General features: G+C 43.1%; 2 protein-coding genes and 2 pseudogenes across 3 annotated transcripts; 3 read left to right on the top strand and 1 right to left on the bottom strand.

Annotated features, from left to right (window-relative positions):
* Positions 1 to 5,606: 5,606 nt before the first annotated feature.
* LOC147977230 (uncharacterized) lies at positions 5,607 to 6,423 on the top strand (annotated as a pseudogene).
* A 1,262-nt stretch (positions 6,424 to 7,685) lies between these two features.
* Positions 7,686 to 9,452, top strand: LOC125554400 (uncharacterized; annotated as a pseudogene). The gene is made up of 3 exons (XR_015602307.1): positions 7,686 to 7,797; positions 7,987 to 8,644; positions 8,891 to 9,452. The product of XR_015602307.1 is annotated as an uncharacterized LOC125554400 (transcript).
* A 678-nt stretch (positions 9,453 to 10,130) lies between these two features.
* LOC125553177 (phenylacetaldehyde reductase) lies at positions 10,131 to 14,197 on the bottom strand. The gene is made up of 6 exons (XM_048716964.2): positions 13,957 to 14,197; positions 13,001 to 13,170; positions 12,627 to 12,815; positions 11,563 to 11,725; positions 10,713 to 10,902; positions 10,131 to 10,497 (listed from the first exon to the last, which is right to left on the bottom strand). Exons 1-6 carry the CDS (start codon positions 14,075 to 14,077, stop codon positions 10,338 to 10,340), a joined length of 993 nt encoding a protein of 330 aa, XP_048572921.2. The 5' UTR covers positions 14,078 to 14,197; the 3' UTR covers positions 10,131 to 10,337.
* A 436-nt stretch (positions 14,198 to 14,633) lies between these two features.
* On the top strand, positions 14,634 to 15,776 carry LOC147977229 (uncharacterized). The gene has a single exon (XM_087519926.1). The coding sequence runs from the start codon at positions 14,637 to 14,639 to the stop codon at positions 15,615 to 15,617; it is 981 nt and encodes a 326-aa protein (XP_087376052.1). The 5' UTR covers positions 14,634 to 14,636; the 3' UTR covers positions 15,618 to 15,776.
* Positions 15,777 to 18,174: the final 2,398 nt, after the last annotated feature.

The following is an 18,174-nucleotide window of genomic DNA, read 5'->3' as shown; positions in this document are numbered from 1 at the left end:
TTCACGTATATCTTTTGAATCCATGGACGTTTTTCATATTCATGGACATTTTGAATCCATGAACAGTTTTTTAAATCATGAATATATTTTCAAATTCTAGAACAATATTTGTTTCCGGGAACATTTTCACATTCATGAATATTATTCGAATTCATGAGCATTTTTAAATTCATGAAAAGCCAACCCAGATTAAAAAATAAAGTGAAAAAATGTGTTGTGATTTTTTGAGGAAAAATATCGCGCCAGGAAAATCGGGTGAAGAGTTGTGTGCATTACTGAGCTAGCCCAATTGTACGCGTTGTAGGCGACCCGTCTGTACCGCTCCCCAAGAGCAATACATAAGCACCCCCATTAAATGGGTCCTAATTTGAGCCCGTATAGCAAAATATTTAGCAAACATGATAAGTTGATTTCTAAAGAATAAAAGAAGAATCAAAATATACCTGACTTAGAATATGTTATTAATATCTCTCAAAAATGAGAATACATTATTAATTTATTCCACATATAACAAGCACCATGGCTGCTATATAAAGGATCACTCCGGATCTATTCATCGACAACACAGAAAGTAATATTGCCATTCGAAACACAGCTCATATAAACAATTCCTCCTACGGTCCACAAGTTCTTCTATCAAGGATGATGACTACCAAGGTGGTGCTCCTAGGCCTCGTCCTTTTGGTGCTTTGTTCAGGTATTTTGCGGGCATGGTTCTTATTTTCTAATGGACATGTGTATGAAACATTCTAATTACCATTGAATTTGTAGGTGTTATGTCAAAGGAGAGTATAGACGATGGATCCTATTTCCCCCAGCGTTGCGATATGCACATTGTCTCCAAGTCATGTCCATCCAAAGATGCATGTCTGACACAATGCAAACAAACATATCACTCGGGCAAGGTTTACGGTGAATGTGCTCCTGATGGATGCCATTGCATAGTATGTGTGTTATCTGCGGGGAACTGAGGATACTAGCAAGCCTTGCAGGGCACACGCTGCATGTTGTTTTCTAAGATTTACAATATTTGCAGTAATAATATTTACATGCTCATTTAAAATAAATCTTAAAGCATGTGGTAAGTTGTGTTCAAAGAAACATGATTGAAGTCTCCTGATAATTTAATAGTGATAAATGTATTCTTGCATTCAATCCTAAAGGCAAATTAATGTGATGGAATGGCTAACTGTCATACCCCATAACTGTGAGAGTAATGGAAGATATCATTTTTATGCATCGATCTCTTTTCACACAATAAAGCATCCCACTTTTAGTTAATGTACTAGTCGAATGCCCGTGTGTTGCCACGGAGAAAAAAAGGGAAGCGGCACCGTTCATAGTAAGACGAAGCACAAATCAAATGGATTTGAAAATGACACTTCGGTTTGTTGGCGGAAACATTTCAATCTTTGACAATTTCAGTGTAACAAGAATGCTCATGTAATAAAATTGAGACGAAAGGACTTGTGCATATCCAGAAGAAACATGAACAATTGCAAACATGTGTATATTGGGCCATATATGAAAGATAGAAGTAAAAGCACGGGTAAAGGGGCTTTGACTGTGGCATTACAACAGCGAGGATGCATAATCATGACAATTTCAAAACCAACATCATTCAAATATCTTCTTTCGTTATTTGACACCAATTCTTTACTTTTATACCTTTTGAAAGGACCTAGTCTCAGCTTCTCCAAACAATAACTTGAATCAATATGTCATTTGCTGAACAAACAAAGAAATGGAACAAAAAAAAACAAGAAGAGCCTTACCAGATCTGATGCACAAAATAGTGGCACATAATCAAGTCTGTATTACCAATTAAAGATTACACATGAATGTTTTTTATGCGTACTTACAATCAATCGTCTCATGAAACATAAGGGCCTCAACATGAGAAGCGCACCATCACAAAGTTACTTGACAAAGAGTATAATCTTGTTATTAAGCCTAGATGTACAAAAATGGGGTAGAAGTAACACGGTATCTCCCCTTGCCACAAAGCAGAGTATCTTCCGTCTAAAAAAACAGAGTACCCCCCCTTACTATAAAATCTACCACTGTAAAAAGGCAGAGTATCTTCCTTTGCTACAAACCAGCTCGTACCCAAGCACAGGAAATCAGACAAATTTTCGGCCATTGCTTTGCCTTCTTAGCGTGTTTGATTTGTCATCTCCAGGAAGCAATGTTTAATAACAAAATAATCAATGAGCCTGTTATACACTTGACACAAATTTTCCTTTATCAGATAGGGTTCTTGTTTTTTTTTGTGCTTCATCTACCTGCTCACTTAAAAGGGCATCAGACTATCACTATTGCGTACATAACTGTCTGTGTTATATTCAAACAAAGGAAAAAAAGACTGAGTCTGTAGAGGGAATTCAGTATATTTGGACAAAGCAAAAAACAACGAACAACACTTGCAATACATTTTGTACCGAGCAAAGAAACAAAATGTACAGTAAAAGATGCTTTGAAATTATGCGTATATAGAAGGGGCGAGTGCACATGTACATACACAAAAAATAGTACTGGACCTCTTGTAACTATTACATCAACCAGGTTTCTGCCCAAAAAAAGATGTTCATAACACACAAGAAGGGAAAAAAATATAACGGACAAGAGGGATCGCCCGGGTGAGGCGCACGAGATGCATCCTAGTGGTTTCCTTAATTACTTCCAGTGGACACGAGCTGCACTTAAATTTTGCTTTTGATTATTAATCCAGAAGGAGAAGGGGCTGCTAGGCGTCCGCCGGTGGATGAATTGAAAACATCCGCCATCTAGCTGGCCGTTGGATGGACGCGCTGCTGGACGTCCAATGTACCACCCACGTTCCCCACCTCCTTTCTGCAACAAGCACGGTGTTGCAGAAACAAGCCCACCTCCCACGCCGTTAGATCTCCCTACGTGAGCGTCACAAATTGCAACAAGTTGGTTGTTGCTAAAACAGAGACTTTGTGCGAAGACGTGATGTAACTTTTGCAACAATGGTCTTGTTGCAGAAACTTTGCAACTGCGATGATGTTGTTGAAAAAAAATTACAGAATTTTTTTCTGCAACAAAGCTAATGTTGCAAAAAAAATTTTTTGCAACAAAGCTAATGTTGCAGAATTTTTTCAACGGAAGAGAGATTTGAAACATACCTAATGTTGCATAAATTTTTCTTGCAACAAAGAGGATGTTGCAATACCATGGTCACCAAAAAATACTAGGCTTAGGATTTAAAAATGAAATGTACCGCGTAGAAGTAGTAGTGGGGACCCGCATCATGCACAGAAGCCTGCATGCGGCGCTCTAATCACGGAACACGCGTGAGTGGAATCGAGCGGCGGAGCGGGCGGCTGATGCCACGCAAGAAATCAGTCGGTTGATTGTAAACTTTTCCCGAAGGAGAAGGGGCCAAAAGTGATCTGCAGCAGTACTAGTTGAGATCATATTACTATCGATGGTGAATTCAACACTTAAAATTCCATTCTGCTGCAATAGTCTTTGAATCATGTTACAATTTGAAGGACTTTTATAACAACCAAACGTTCGGATTTTAGCAATAGGCAAGAACATCCTTACTTCACTCTAATTATATACACGCATGCATTAGAATGACTAATTTTCCTTCCACCTACACTTCTTCCTCTAATTACATGCATATATGCACTAAATGACAAAAAGCTGATGTCATCTTAGATTCTTTCTTTTTTCAAACTTCAAAATGTTTTCTAGCTTAAACAGTCGCTCCGATTGAAAAACCATCTTCACAAAAAAAATCGACTCGACGAGATCTTCAAAAGTAGATCCCATGTTGATATGTGCTGATCACTTTTTTTTCGGACCAAAAGTTACCACATCTGGGCTACGCAAGTTATCACGCTTGTCATACATAAGTTACCATGTCATTTACACAGAAGTTACCGGGGTATGTTTTTCATCAAACTTTTATCTCGGGGTCAAAAGTGATTGTGGTGTTTGTAGTGAGTTGTCAGCTTTATTGTGTGTATGTTATCATGTTTCATAAAAGTTATCGGGGCATGTTTTTCAACCATTTTCATCCACTCGGTCAAAAAATTTCCGTGATGTTTGTACATGAGTTATCAGCTCTCGTATTATCATGTTGTTTACACATGAGTTAATGGGAGGTATTTTTCAACAACTTTTTTCCCTGGTGAAAAAGTTACCACGGCTGGATTGAGTAAGTTATCAGTTCTGTTATATGTATATTATCATGCTATTAACACAGAAGTTATCAGGGTATGTTTTTTAGCAAACTTTTATCCCGGGGTCAAAAGTTATCGTGGGGTTTGTAGTGAGTTATCAACTTTGTTATGTGTATAAGACCGTGTTGTTTGCACAAAAAGTATCGAGGGTAAGTTTCTCAACAATTTCTTTTCTCATAGTCAAAAAAATTATCACACCTAGGCTAAGTAGGTTATCAACTTCATTGTGCATATATTATCATGATAATTACACATGAGTTATCAGAGGATGTTTTTCAGCAACTTTTTTCTCTCGCAGCAAACAGTTACCATGCCTGTTGTGTGTACATTACCATGCAATTTACACACGAGTTACCGCTGGTATCGAGCAAGACATTCAACGGCGTTCCAAAAAACAGAACATTTGCCAAATAACCTTTAAAAACCAAAGGGGTGAATGGACGAGCTAGGTTGCTGGTTTGCCGATCACTAACTTCGATGGGTAACAATCTAATTAAGTGCCAAAAAAATCAGAAACTGGACCAACTTATTTTTGTGCAAACGTAGTAGAGTAGACAGGTTAAATAGCTTGTTTGTTTTAATTCTTTGAAAAAACGGAAGTTAGGCGAGGTGGTTAGCTAGCTCGGCCCGCTGCCAAGAGGTGCAAGGTTCGAATCCTACACATCACACTAGTGTTTCTGCACGAGCTCCCAACGCGACGCAGAATTAGGATCGCTCCCAACGCGACGTGGATCGAGCGGCGGGTAGATCGTTCGGATCTAATGACAAAAACAGAACGTTCGGAAATTACAAATTCCCTTGAAATAAACAAGTGTGTTGTGCTCACAAGCTCCGGCCACTACTATGTGTTTCGGTCATGTACAACAGTTTTGTTTGGCCGCGCTCCGCCGCTGCATAGCGTCGCCTTGCCCCTTCTCAATTACTCCTTGGCCGTTGTTCGCCAGTCGGTCGCTCCACCGTTGTCGCCCAAAGCGAGTCCGTTGTATGGTCGTGGCCTTCCTCGACGGCGCACAGAGCACTCTCCGGTCTCTGCAGTAGCTGCTTCGTCATTGTCCACCGCGCCATCCACAGCAGCCTCGACCATGCCCTCTGCCATGCCACCGTCCCTAGGTGTCTTGTGTCGCCACCGTGGTCGTCATAGAGTTAGGGTTTGGGTGGGGAATCAGGATAGAACGCATGGGCCACATCACACGCGCTTCTGCCTTTTCAGCGGGCTAACACGGGGTAGAAATGACTTTTCATGTTGCATATAAAGGTGTTCGTGGTTAAAACTAACGTAAATGTTATAAAGAGAATAAAATAAAGTTTCAGTGTCAAAAGGGGAAGAAATATTAAGAAAGAGACCGATAAGGAATTCTCTCTAGATCTATCTCCCCCCCTCCGCCGCCGCAGCAGCTAAAAAATTCCCCACCAGAAACCCTCACCGCCTCGACCCTCCATGTCGCCGCCCGCATCGGCGTTGCCGAACGAGCTTCTGGAGGAGATCTTCCTCCGCCTGCCGCCGGACGAGGCTGAGCACCTTGTGCGCGCCTCCCTTGCCAGCAAGTTCTGGCTTGGCCTCCTCTCCGGCGCTCGCTTTCGCGGCCGCTACCGTGAGTTCCATGGAGCTCCCCCCATGCCCGGCTTCCTTTATTCCTGCCACTGGAACTCCCGCCCGAAGATGGAAGATAACATCTCACACTTTGTCCCCACCACGAAATTTCGTTCGTGCATTCCCGACGATGACTGGGGGACTGGGAATATGATGCGTGGGACTGCCGCCATGGTCGTGTTCTCCTTGGCGATGCAGGCTATAAACATGATGGGCTGCCAGAGGGAGCTGGATGCGCCCGTCCTGGTGGACAACAGCTATGGGGCAGCGGTGCTCTGCGCTGCGAGCGGCTGTGACCACAGTACGTGCCACGCAGGGCCCTTCCAGGTCGTCTTCATCGCTCTGAACAAGACTGATGCTCATGATTGTGTTGCACAGGCGTGGGTGACCTTGCCGGTGACAGGTGACCACAGCAACCCCATTTTGTTGAGCATATACCGTTCTCATTTTGATAACTGGAGCAATCCATGCTCCGGCCTTCAACTTGACTCCGATGTGTACATCCACGAAGCGCCTCCTGTCTTCAACTTGACGCCGTTTGCCCGTCCGCCTCTCCACCGTTGTCGCCCAAAGCGAGTCCGTTGTATGGTCGTGGCCTTCCTCGACGGCGCATAGAGCGCTCTCAAGTCTCTGCAGTAGTTGCTTCGTCGTCGTCTTCCGCGCCATCCGCAACAGCCTCGACCATGCCCTCTGCCATACCGCCGCCGCCACCGTCCCTATGTGTCTCGTGCCGCCGCCGCCGTCATAGAGTTAGGGCCTCTTTGATTCACAGGATTTTGAAAATGTAAGAATAGGAAAAGTATAGGATTGCAGTGGCATGTCAACTTGAATCCTATAGGATTAGCAAAGAGTGTTTGATGCCACATGAAAAACAAAGAAATTGTAAAAAGAGGTTGGAGTGGATGTTAGATTTCCTATGAAATATAGTACAAACGATTCCATAGGATAAATTTCTATGGGATCCAATCCTATGAATCAAAGGGCCGACATAGGAAAAATTCCTAAGGATTTCAATCCTCCAAAAATCCTAAATAATTCCTTTGAATCAAAGGAGCCCTTAGGGTTTGGGTGAGGAATCAGGAGAGAACGCATGGGCCACATCACATGCGCTTCTGCCTTTTCAGCGGGCTAACGCGGGGTAGAAATGACTTTTCATGTTGCACATAAAGGTGTTCGTGGTTAAAACTAACATAAATATTATAAAGAGAATAAAATAAAGTTTCAGTGTCAAAAGGGGAAGAAATATTAAGAAAGAGACAGATAAAGGTGGTGTTTGGTTCTCTAGTCCTAGGACTTTTTCTAGTCCCTGAGACTTTTTAAAAAAGACTCTCAAGGAGGTGCTTCTAAGGACTTTTAGCAAAAAATTCCAAAACAGTCCCACCCTGTTTGCTTTGCTAGGGACTTTTTCTAATCCCAACACAAAAAAGTCACTGAAACCAAACACCCCAAATAATTCTCTCCGGATTTATCTCCCCCCTCCGCCGTCGCGGCAGCTCAAAAATTCCCCAAACCCTCACCGCCTCGACCCTCCATGTCGCCGCCCGCATCGGCGTTGCCGGACGAGTTTCTGGAGGAGATCTTCCTCCGCCTGCCGCCGGACGAGGCTGAGCACCTTGTGCGCGCCTCCCTTGCCAGCAAGTTCTGGCTTGGCCTCCTCTCCGGCGCTCGCTTTCGCGGCCGCTACCGTGAGTTCCATGGAGTTCCCCCCCATGCCCGGCTTCCTTTATTCCTGCCACTGGAACTCCCGCCCGAAGATGGAAGATAACATCCCACACTTTGTCCCCACCACGAAATTTCGTCCGTGCATTCCCGACGATGACTGGGGGACTGGGAATATGATGCGTGGGACTGCCGCCCTGGTCGTGTTCTCCTTGGCGATGCAGGCTATGAACATGATGGGCTGCCAGAGGGAGCTGGATGCGCCCGTCCTGGTGGATGACAAAAGCTATGGGGCAGCGGTGCTCTGCGCGGCAAGTGGTTGTGACCACAGTACGTGCCACGCAGGCAGTGGCGTAGCTAGGGGGTGGCCAGGGTGGTCCATGGACCATCCTGGAATTCCCCCATAGCTTATGTATAGTGTAGTAAAAACATTTCGTTTAAAATAAAACAAAACTTGTGTAAATATTTCTATTACCAAACCACCCTGACAAATCGGGCTGGCTACGCCACTGCACGCAGGGCCCTTCCAGGTCGTCTTCATCGCTCTGAACAAGACTGATGCTCATGATTGTGTTGCACAGGCGTGGGTGACCTTGCCGGTGACAGGTGACCACAGCAACCCCATTTTGTTGAGCATATACCGTTCTCATTTTGATAACTGGAGCAATCCATGCTCCGGCCTTCAACTTGACTCCGATGTGTACATCCACGAAGCGCCTCCTGTCTTCGTCCAAAGACACACTTCACTTCAAGCTTTGTGACCGCGTCGATGATCGCCTAGTAGGAATTCTCAAGTACGACCTGAGCACTAATTGCTTATCATTGATTGATATGCCGCTTGCTGATGATGTTATCCTCATGGCGATGGAGGATGACTGTTTGGGGTTTGCACATATGGGTGGGTTAATCCTCAATCTGTGGTCAAGGCACATGGGTTCTGACGGAGTTGCATCATGGACTCAGCGTACAGTCATCAATATCAATGACATTCTTCCCATTCAAAATCCAAAGAAAAGACTTAGGCTGATTGGATCTATGGAAGGCACCGATATCATTTTCGTGACCACAGATCTTGGCATATACAAGATTAATTTGAAGTCACTACAGTGGAAGAAAGTATGGGAGAGAGAAAAGTTTCAAGCTTTCATCCCATACATAAGTTTCTACAATTCACAAGGTATGTTTGTATCTATATGTCCTTTCTTTTGTGATGTGGGAACAACTCTTCAATAATACTCCATACAAGTTAGTGGAATAAACAAAACATTGAATGCCTAATCGGATTGAAAGTTATGTTTGAAATGGGTGTGAACAAACTTTAAGTGCCGTGTGGTTACAACTAATTATGCTTAATTTGCAATTTATACAGTATCATGCATGTAATCCCCCTTCTAGAATCATACTGACAAACCTATGTTTGCAGAAAGGGTGACCCCCAGTGACGCGGTGCATTAAGAATGTGTGGTTGAATATGTACGAGGCTACACTCATCAACAAGATAGGTGACAAACTTGGAGGCAACAGGGGTCTCGCGAAGTCCTGATGAATTATGTCATCATTCAGTAGCCCTTTTGGTGAAGCGGTGCTTGCTTGTTTTCCCATGTTGTTGGTAGCTTTTGTCAGTTAGCTTGATAATCTCCCGTGTTAGTGGCCGAGTGAATTGATTATCTTTGTAATGAACCTCTAATTTGATGTACCCTGTTGTAGAATTTACTTGAAAAAGCATTTGCAGACAGTAACTCGGTATTACCATTTTAAAAACTCTACAGTTTGCCCTGTCCCAGCTTTGATCCAATCTTTAAATTCATCTCTCAAAAGATGCACTGTTAGGGAGTGGTTTCTGTTTCCCGAGAGATGGTATGATGAAGCTTTTTGCACCTTGGCTTGCTGGTTTTTTCTTAATGAATAATCTGATGGATTTAAGTTCTGTGTTTTAGCAAGCAATGTTGCTGAAGAGTGTAGCACGCGAACTGGATCTCGAGCTATAAGTTCAGTGAACTATAGGATATGGGGCTGCATGGCTATGAAGATCTCAAACAGATTTTAATTGCTTCAGTAGCTCCAGAAACCTGTTAGGTGTGTGTTCGTTATTCGTTGTGCATCTTTATCCATGTAAAGAGATGAAACATGTTGTTACATTTGGGGGGATAATGTGACAACCAACCTCTGTTTCCCTGATGCTTCCTGAAGAAAGTAGTAGTGTACATTGGTTAGAACAGAGTTTCACCTGTAACCTGCTCAACCTCTTCTCAGACCCACAATTGCAGTATTCAGATGTGTCTCCCTCTACCTGCATGTAACCATCTCTCAAGCCTGAAGATCTGTAAACGGCAAATGATCGTTGTTGTCACTGGTTATATTTTATCGATTCAACATATGTAGTAGGCTTCAGCCGAACTCATGCGCATTTCAAAGTATACGTAGCTGTTCTCTCAACTCAGAAGTTCCTGAACTGAACCTCCACTAGGGCCAGTACTGTTCTATCTTTCACAGCACCCTTGTAGATCGTAGCGCATTTCAATCTTCTATTTTTCGCCACGGTATTGTTCTGTGAAAGTTACTTCCAACCACATCATGCGTATCAGGTATGTTTGAATATACCATCCCTTGTTATTTCTTTCTATCTGTTTTCGTATTCATGCGTTCCAAAAGGCGTCAGGAAATAATACAGGATGGATAATCTTTCTAGAAGCATTCATCATACATTCTTGTGTACTGGTTATACATGTCTAGGAACTTGAATCCATTGAAACACAGCAGATCCACAAATACATGTCTCAAGAATACACTATGCCTCGATTTATTTCAGGTGCACATAAACATGTGTGCATCCAGCGTCTGCCACTAGTGGTGCCAAAGCAAAGAAAGTTTCACAGATGGCTCGACTCAGAAGTGACAAATCCTTTCTCTTTCAAGCTCTCGATAGTCTCCTTGAGGCTTGTCTCCAGGGGTGTCAGCTCCATGCCCAGACTTCTTATCCTGTCCTTTGATACCTGGTAGATTGGGGCAAACGGCGCATCATCTGCACACCTGCACACAAGAAAGGAAAAAACTAACTTCAGGGGTCCTGTCGCCATATGGTGCAAAGGAACAGATTAAGCGCTCTCTACAATGTTGAGAAATGCATGATTGGGAAAACATCTATTATGTCCCTGAAGCCTCAACAAGAAACAAGCAACAAATAATATCCAACAGTATACTGTTCTCGATTCAATTCCAAGGGATTCACTTGAATGTTAACTTACTTGTCTGGCACTGGAAATTCAGGATACATCTCGTGTATGATCTTGGCAAGGTCCGAGTGGTGGATGACTCTTTCAACCATACAATATCTTCCGTTTGCTGAAGGAACTTCATATGCAAGGATATGTGCCAGGGCAACATCTTTAACGTTTATCCATCCAAAGCAGAAATTGGCGTATGTAGAAGATGATCCTGCATGAAAACACCAAGGATTTCTTGTCAACTGTCCAGAAATGTCTTGTTAGAGTAGACTTCTTTTGGCACAACCACTGCAATTTTAACCCTTTTTTTAGACAAGAAATAATTCAGTTCATGTTTTCCATTGGTCATTAAACATCCGCTATGCCAGATGAGAATATATTCATGACCCTGAAGCTCCAAGTATCCAAATAAATGAACGCAAAGCCAGAGAGAAACACAAAGGTACCATAGGCAGACCCCCCATTGTAAACAAATCAAATGTCCAATTGAACAGAGTCCTCTTGATATTTCTCAAAAGATTCATAACATTCACTGTACATGTACCTATTAGCTAGACAAACAATGAAGAGTAGAATCATTCCAATATGGCAATATCTCACAGTGCTTTTGCCAGTGCCCAAAACACACACACACACACACAGAGAGAGAGAGAAGGAAATGAAAGAAACATAATTCAGCGTCGCTTGAAATATCTTGAGTTTATTTTCAGAAATTGTGCTAATGGCTAATAGAAATTGGAATATCTCGAGCTTGGGTATTCTCTCGAACAAATGAGAAATGCAAAATGGGTATAGGGCAAAACAGAGCTCTACCTTACATGCATAGAGTTAACCTATAAAAAGTTAATTATCAAGGCACATACAGACATACCATTTATAAACTTCAATATTGCTTCTGTGCTAGTGTTCAGTGTAGGCTGCAACAAGGGACCGATGACCATTGTTGGGTTTATTGTAATCATTTCTAATCCATTATCATTTGCGTACTTCCATGCAGCCTCCTCAGCAAGGGTCTTGGATAGCACATACCATTGCTGAAGCAGACGAATATTCAGGATAACAAGATGAGAACATAAATGATGTACAGTCAACCATGGATTTAAAATTGAAATACAAAAGGATGTGGAAGTAAAGTTTTGAGATTTGCATACAAAATTAAATAAAGCAATCTAATTTACAAGTGAGGAAACAAATATCGAAAGAACCCTGTTAAAGCAGAAATTATGGCAGCTTATAGTCAGTATGAGGAACCAAATGCATATCCCCACTGAAGAATGATGTACTTATAATGACAAGTGCATGCGCCAGTTATACAGTAATAATAGTGATGTACTTATGATTACAAGTGCAGATGTCAGTTATATGGCATTGTATGTCGCTTCAACATCTATGAGGCAGTATTCAGCATAATCTTGACTAACCAGTGTGTAGATGCAGAGTTGTTATGCAATTGCTTAGTAACAGCAGACAGAGACTGACCATCTATAACATACTGGCATTAGTGCTGAGTTAACCAGGTATAATTTTTTTCCCTGAACACTAACCAAGTATAGTATAGTATGACACAAATAAAGATGGAATAAGATCAATTGACAGTTACTTTCCTATTCTTAAACTTCTTGTTGTGGATTGTTGATTGTGTATCATTGGACTCAACCTACATCCTTGTGTGAAAACACAAAACCAAGGTCTTCAATAACAATGGTATCACCCTCTTATCCTAAGAAAATTCTATTTCAGTAGAGGTGCATATGCACAATGCATTTGCAGAATTGGTATGCAAGTCATCAAGTAAACAAAATAAGGGCATTTCAGTGCAGACGGAGTGAAAGGCATATAGAGCAATCAAAGCCAGATAGTATGTTTTATTAACGTGATTGCCACTCCATATGTGAAAAACAAGCAGAGGTCTATGAGCACAGAAAGGCGTATTACCTTATTCTTTTCGCAGACCTCTGCACTTGAAAACCATGTCTCGTCAACCACTACATCAGGAGTCCTTGGCTTCCCATTGTAGGCAACAGCAGCCATGGATGAGGTTACGATCACTCTCTTGATAGAGGCCTTCTTGCAGGAACGGAGAACATTGAGCGTTCCATTGACTGCTGGGTCAAGTAACTCAGCCTGCAAGGCAGTAAAGTCACACATAAGTATACAGAACAAACGTCCGGTGAAGCTGTTGTATTTACTAACTGAAAATCATAAACAGTTTTAGCTGTAGAAAACATTGGCCCGTGCACACGCATAAGGAACAAGCAAATGCTGTCTGTAACTTTGCACAAGATGGTCATGATATAGTAGAAACTAACCTTGGGATCCTTGACATTGTGATAAAAGGGAGAAGCCGTGTGGAAGACACAATCGCAGCCGGCAACGGCAGCATCGAAAGAGCCTTCTTCCAACAAGCTTCCTTTGAACAAGTGCAGCCTGTCCTTGGCTCCATCCAGGGCCTGCAGGTGCAATGTTTTCTTGGGGTCGGCTGAAAGAAGGAACAGTCAGTTCAGTTAGCACTGGGCATGCGATGTTTTATTAAAAAGAAAACATACCTAGTGCCAATTTATGCTGATTTTGAACTCCAACAATCTAATCTAATAGATTTATAATGAAAAAATAGACTGTCACAGCCACACTATTATGAGAAATCACTTGTGTAGTCTTTAATTCAGAGGTGAGAATGGCTGCCACTTGACTCTGTATTTAGACTTGGATATATAGCTGTAGTAGTAGGGAGTGAGTGAACAGAGACAGAGCCAGAGCCAGAATTATGTTAAGGGAGTCCCCAACACTAGCAATCACAGTATGCTATTGGTAACTAACTCCGTAGAATACAAGGGAATTTATGTTAATTTTGAACTCCAACAATCTAAAAGATTTATAACGAAAATAATTGACTGTCGCAGCAAAACACGCCAGCAACAGTGTTATGGAAAATCAGTTGTGTATTTTTAAATTCACAGGTCAGAATGGCTGCCCCTTGACTATTGTAGACTTAAGATTTACAATAATACTAGTACGGAGATGGCGTTGAGTTCATGCCACTCACTCATGCTAACAAATTCAGTCAGCTTCTTCTTCTTCTTCTTCCTTGTACTATCAGTTCCAATTTCACAGCCTGAACAAAACCTAGTCCCTCGCCCACTGAATCCATGAATCCCTCGCCGCGGCGGAGACCAATAACCAGCCGATAACCATGGATCCACCACCTAGAGCAGTCCGGGAGAGCGAAAGGGAAGGAAGGGGGTTGGGTGGGGTCCTGAGTACTGACCGGTGTCCCTGACGGTGGCGCGGACGGTGTAGCCGCGCTGGAGGAGGAACTTGACGAGCCAGGAGGCGATGTAGCCCGAGCCGCCGGTGACGCACACCACCTTCCCCGTCCCGGAGCTCATCTCCTCGTGCTCTTCCGGCGGCGGCTGGGTGGTGCTCTGCTTTGGCTGCAGACTCGGGACTCGGGAGGAGAGGATGGGTAGTTGGACTGTGGAGTGGAGCGCAGACAGGGAAAGGGGAAGGGGAGAGAGATAAACTAGTGTCAGCGTCCTCATGGGTGGGGCGCCACCGTGTCGGCCAAGTCGTCACCGTACACGTACACGGCCACGCCACGCGTCTACAGCCGGACCCTCCATTTCCTCGACACACTTTGTTTGTAGCCGTCAGATCAGTAGTTTAATAAAAATAAAAGTTATCTAATTAGACCCGTTCCGTAATACACCGGGTTCGCCTCTTGATCGGAAGCCTCGCAGCAGGCCTGCCTTCGGGCCCGGGTAGCCTGCCAAGGGCCCGCGTGTCTTGATTTTAGCCCAAGCTCGCCCTTTCAATTCTTTGGCTAGCCTTGAGCTTTCGATGGCCCATACGATGGTCAATCTTGGCAGGAAACACTAACCGTCCAAAACCAATATAAAAACCTATTCTCAAACCTTCTTTCCTTCGAAACCCTCGCCTCCACCAACCATGCCTCCGCCGCCACCGCCGTCGCCCATACAATTGCTGCCGGACGAACTACTCGAGGAGATCTTCTTTCGCCTCCCGCCGAACGAGCCCGCGTGCCTCGTGCGTGCCTCCGTCGCCAACAAGCGATGGCTCGGTATTCTCTCCTGCCAAGCCTTTCGCGCTCGCTATCGTAAGTTCCATGGATCTCCTCCCATGTTGGGGTTCATTTATTTCTGGCCCCTCGACTTTCTCCCGAGGAAAGCCCCCTCCTCGCGCTTCATCTCCACCATGAAATTCGGTCGAGACATTCCCGACGGCCGCGGGGGTAACTATAAATACCCTGTGTGGGACTGCCGCCATGGTCGCGTTCTCCTTCGGGAGAATTGGGCACCAACGCACCTTGTTGTTTGGGACCCCATGACGGGTCGCCAAAGAAAGCTAAAAGTGCCCACGTCGATGGGCTACGTTGATGGGGCCACTGCACTCTTTTGTGCAGCGAGCGGTTGTGACCATCACGCGTGTCATGCAGGGCCCTTCCAAGTGGTATTCTTGGGCCTTGACATGACAGACAATGACAATTGTGTTGCACACGCATGTGTGTCCGCGCCGGTGACAAGTGACTGGAGCAAGTCATGCTCTGATGTTGAGTGGAGCGATATGTGCTCTAGTCTACAACTTGCACCTGATGCATTCATCGACTCAATGCCCTCCATCCTTGTTGAAAACGCACTTCACTCCATGCTTACACACGATGATGATGATAGTGTAGAAATTCTCAAATATGACTTGAGCTCTAATTGCTTATCACTGATTGATGCACCATTGTCCGGGGCTATCGTTAGCGGTTCCACTATCCTCATGGCATTGGAGGATGGCAGTTTGGGTTTTGCGCATGTGGACAAGGTAACCCTCAACATATGGTCAAGAAAATTGGATGTTAATGGAATTGTGTCATGGACTATGCATAGAGTCGTCGAACTCATGAACCTTATCCCTATTTAAAATCCAACCAAAAGGCTTAAACTGATTGGATCTGTGGAGGGCAGTGATATCATTTTCATAACTGCGGACCTTGGCGTCTATGAGGTTAATATCAGGACACTACAATGGAAGAAGCTATGGAAGAGAGAGAAATTCCGTTATTTGGTTCCATACATGAGTTTCTACAATCCACCAGGTACATCTATATGTCATTTCTTTCTGGATTTGGAACAATTTTTATATAGATACGTGTACATTAGTTAATGTATAATTAGATTAGTGATGATCACATAGAAAGTTATATATTTCATATGTGCGTGAACAAACTTCCAGTAATATATGTCATTTGTGCTCGATCAAACTTCAAGTAATATGGATCCTCGAATGTTACACCTAATTATGCTTACATCTACTTAATTGGAAATTTTATCGTAGCATCCCTTTTTGGAATCACACTGACACAATTATATTTACAGAATGGTTGAGACCTTGTGATGTGGCGCATTGAGAATGTTTGATCAAAAAGTCTTAAACGAAGGGGCCACTCTCGTCAACAAGAAATATAATCAACTCAGAGGCAACAAAGGTCTTTTGATGAATCATGTCACTAATTAGCACCTGGTGTGGTGCAATGGTTCTTGTTTTCTCGCATTCTCGCACTATTTTTCTTTTGCTAGTAAGCTTGACAATTCCTAGTGTTGTTGGCATGTGCCAGCGGGCAAATGAATTATGTTGTAATGAATCTCAATTTTCTCGCAACATCAACTTTGTGCTTTGTGGTTTAATTGCCTTCAAATTTTATTTGTAGCTAGTATCTTAGTCTTTCCATTTGAACTCTACAACTTGCACCCCTAGTTTTGATATAGTCTCTAAATTGGTCTCTGAAAAGATGTGGCGTTGATGAGAAAATGGTGATGGCATGTACATGGCTAGTGATTCCTATCGCCCAAGACATGATATGATGATGGTTTTGCATGATGGCTCGTTGACATGTCTTAGTAAATCTTTTGGATATAAGTAAATGTTTTTGCGGTTTTATTTGTTTATCAAGCAATGTTACTGAATAGTATAACATATGAAGTAAAATCTTGAGCCGGAAACTGAAGGTGGATGGGATATGAGCTGCATGCCCGCATGAAGATCTCATAAAACCTTTTCTTTCTTTAGTTCCTCCACCAATCTCTTTGGTGTTTGTTCGGTAATTGTGCCAATGCAGACACAATTAATAGGAGACTGTGACGTCCATGAAGTGAGATGGAGATGTGCATATGCTTGGTCACACAGTGGCGGAGCTAGCAGCAGGTCATGCCTGAGGCTATGCTATGTTGAGTGATGATTTTCTATGATTTTATATTTTCTATGAAGGAATTATAAGGAAAGTTGTTGTTAGGCCTCTGATGACCCACAAGTATAGGGGATCTATCGTAGTCCTTTCGATAAGTAAGAGTGTCGAACCCAACAAGGAGCAGAAGGAAATGATAAGCGGTTTCCAGCAAGGTATTCTCTGCATGTACTGAAACAAGTGGTAATAGATAGTTTTGTGATAGGATAATTTGTAACGAGCAACAAGTAACAAAAGTAAATAAAGTGCAGCAAGGTGGCCCAATCCTTTTTGTACCAAAGGAAAATTCTGGACAAACTCTTATATAGAGAAAAGCGCTCCCGAGGACACATGGGAATATCATCAAGCTAGTTTTCATCACTCTCATATGATTCGCGTTCGGTACTTTGATAATTTGGTATGTGGGTGGACCGGTGCTTGGGTACTGTCCTTACTTGAACAAGCATCCCACTTGTAATTAACCTCTATTGCAAGCATCCGCAACTACAACAAAAGTATTAAGGTAAACCTAACCATAGCATGAAACATATGGATCCAAATCAGCCCCTTACGAAGCAACGCATAAACTAGGGTTTAAGCTTCTGTCACTCTAGCAACCCATTATCTACTTATTACTTCCCAATGCCTTCCTCTAGGCCCAAATAATGGTGAAGTGTCATGTAGTCGACGTTCACATAACACCACTAGAGGAGAGACAACATACATCTCATTAAAATATCGAACGAATACCAAATTCACATGACTACTAATAGCAAGACTTCTCCCATGTCCTAGGAACAAACGTAACTACTCACAAAGCATAAACACGTTCATAATCAGAGGGGTATTGATACGTCTCCAACGTATCTATAATTTTTGATTGCTCCATGCTATATTATCTACTGTTTTGGACATTATTGGGCTTTATTATCCACTTTATATTATTTTTGGGACTAACCTATTAACTAGAGGCCCAGCCCAGAATTGTTGTTTTTTGCCTGTTTTAGGGTTTCGAAGAAAAGGAATATCAAACAGAGTCCAAACGGAATGAAACCTTCGGGAACGTGATTTTCTCAACGAACAAGACCCAGGAGACTTGGACCCTACGTCAAGACACAAAAGAGGAAGCCACGAGGTAGGGGGCGCGCCCACCCCCACCAGGCGCGCCCTCCACCCTCGTGGACCCCCTGTTGCTCCACCGACGTACTCCTTCCTCCTATATATACCTACGTACCCCCAAACGATCAGATACGGAGC

The sequence above is a fragment of the Triticum urartu genome, chromosome 4A (genome assembly GCF_056163025.1).
Source record: "Triticum urartu cultivar PI428250 chromosome 4A, HENAU_Tu73, whole genome shotgun sequence".
In the NCBI taxonomy this organism is placed as follows: domain Eukaryota; kingdom Viridiplantae; phylum Streptophyta; class Magnoliopsida; order Poales; family Poaceae; genus Triticum; species Triticum urartu.
The sequence above is the reverse complement of the archived record's forward strand: the minus strand, read 5'-3'. Positions and strand labels throughout refer to the sequence as shown.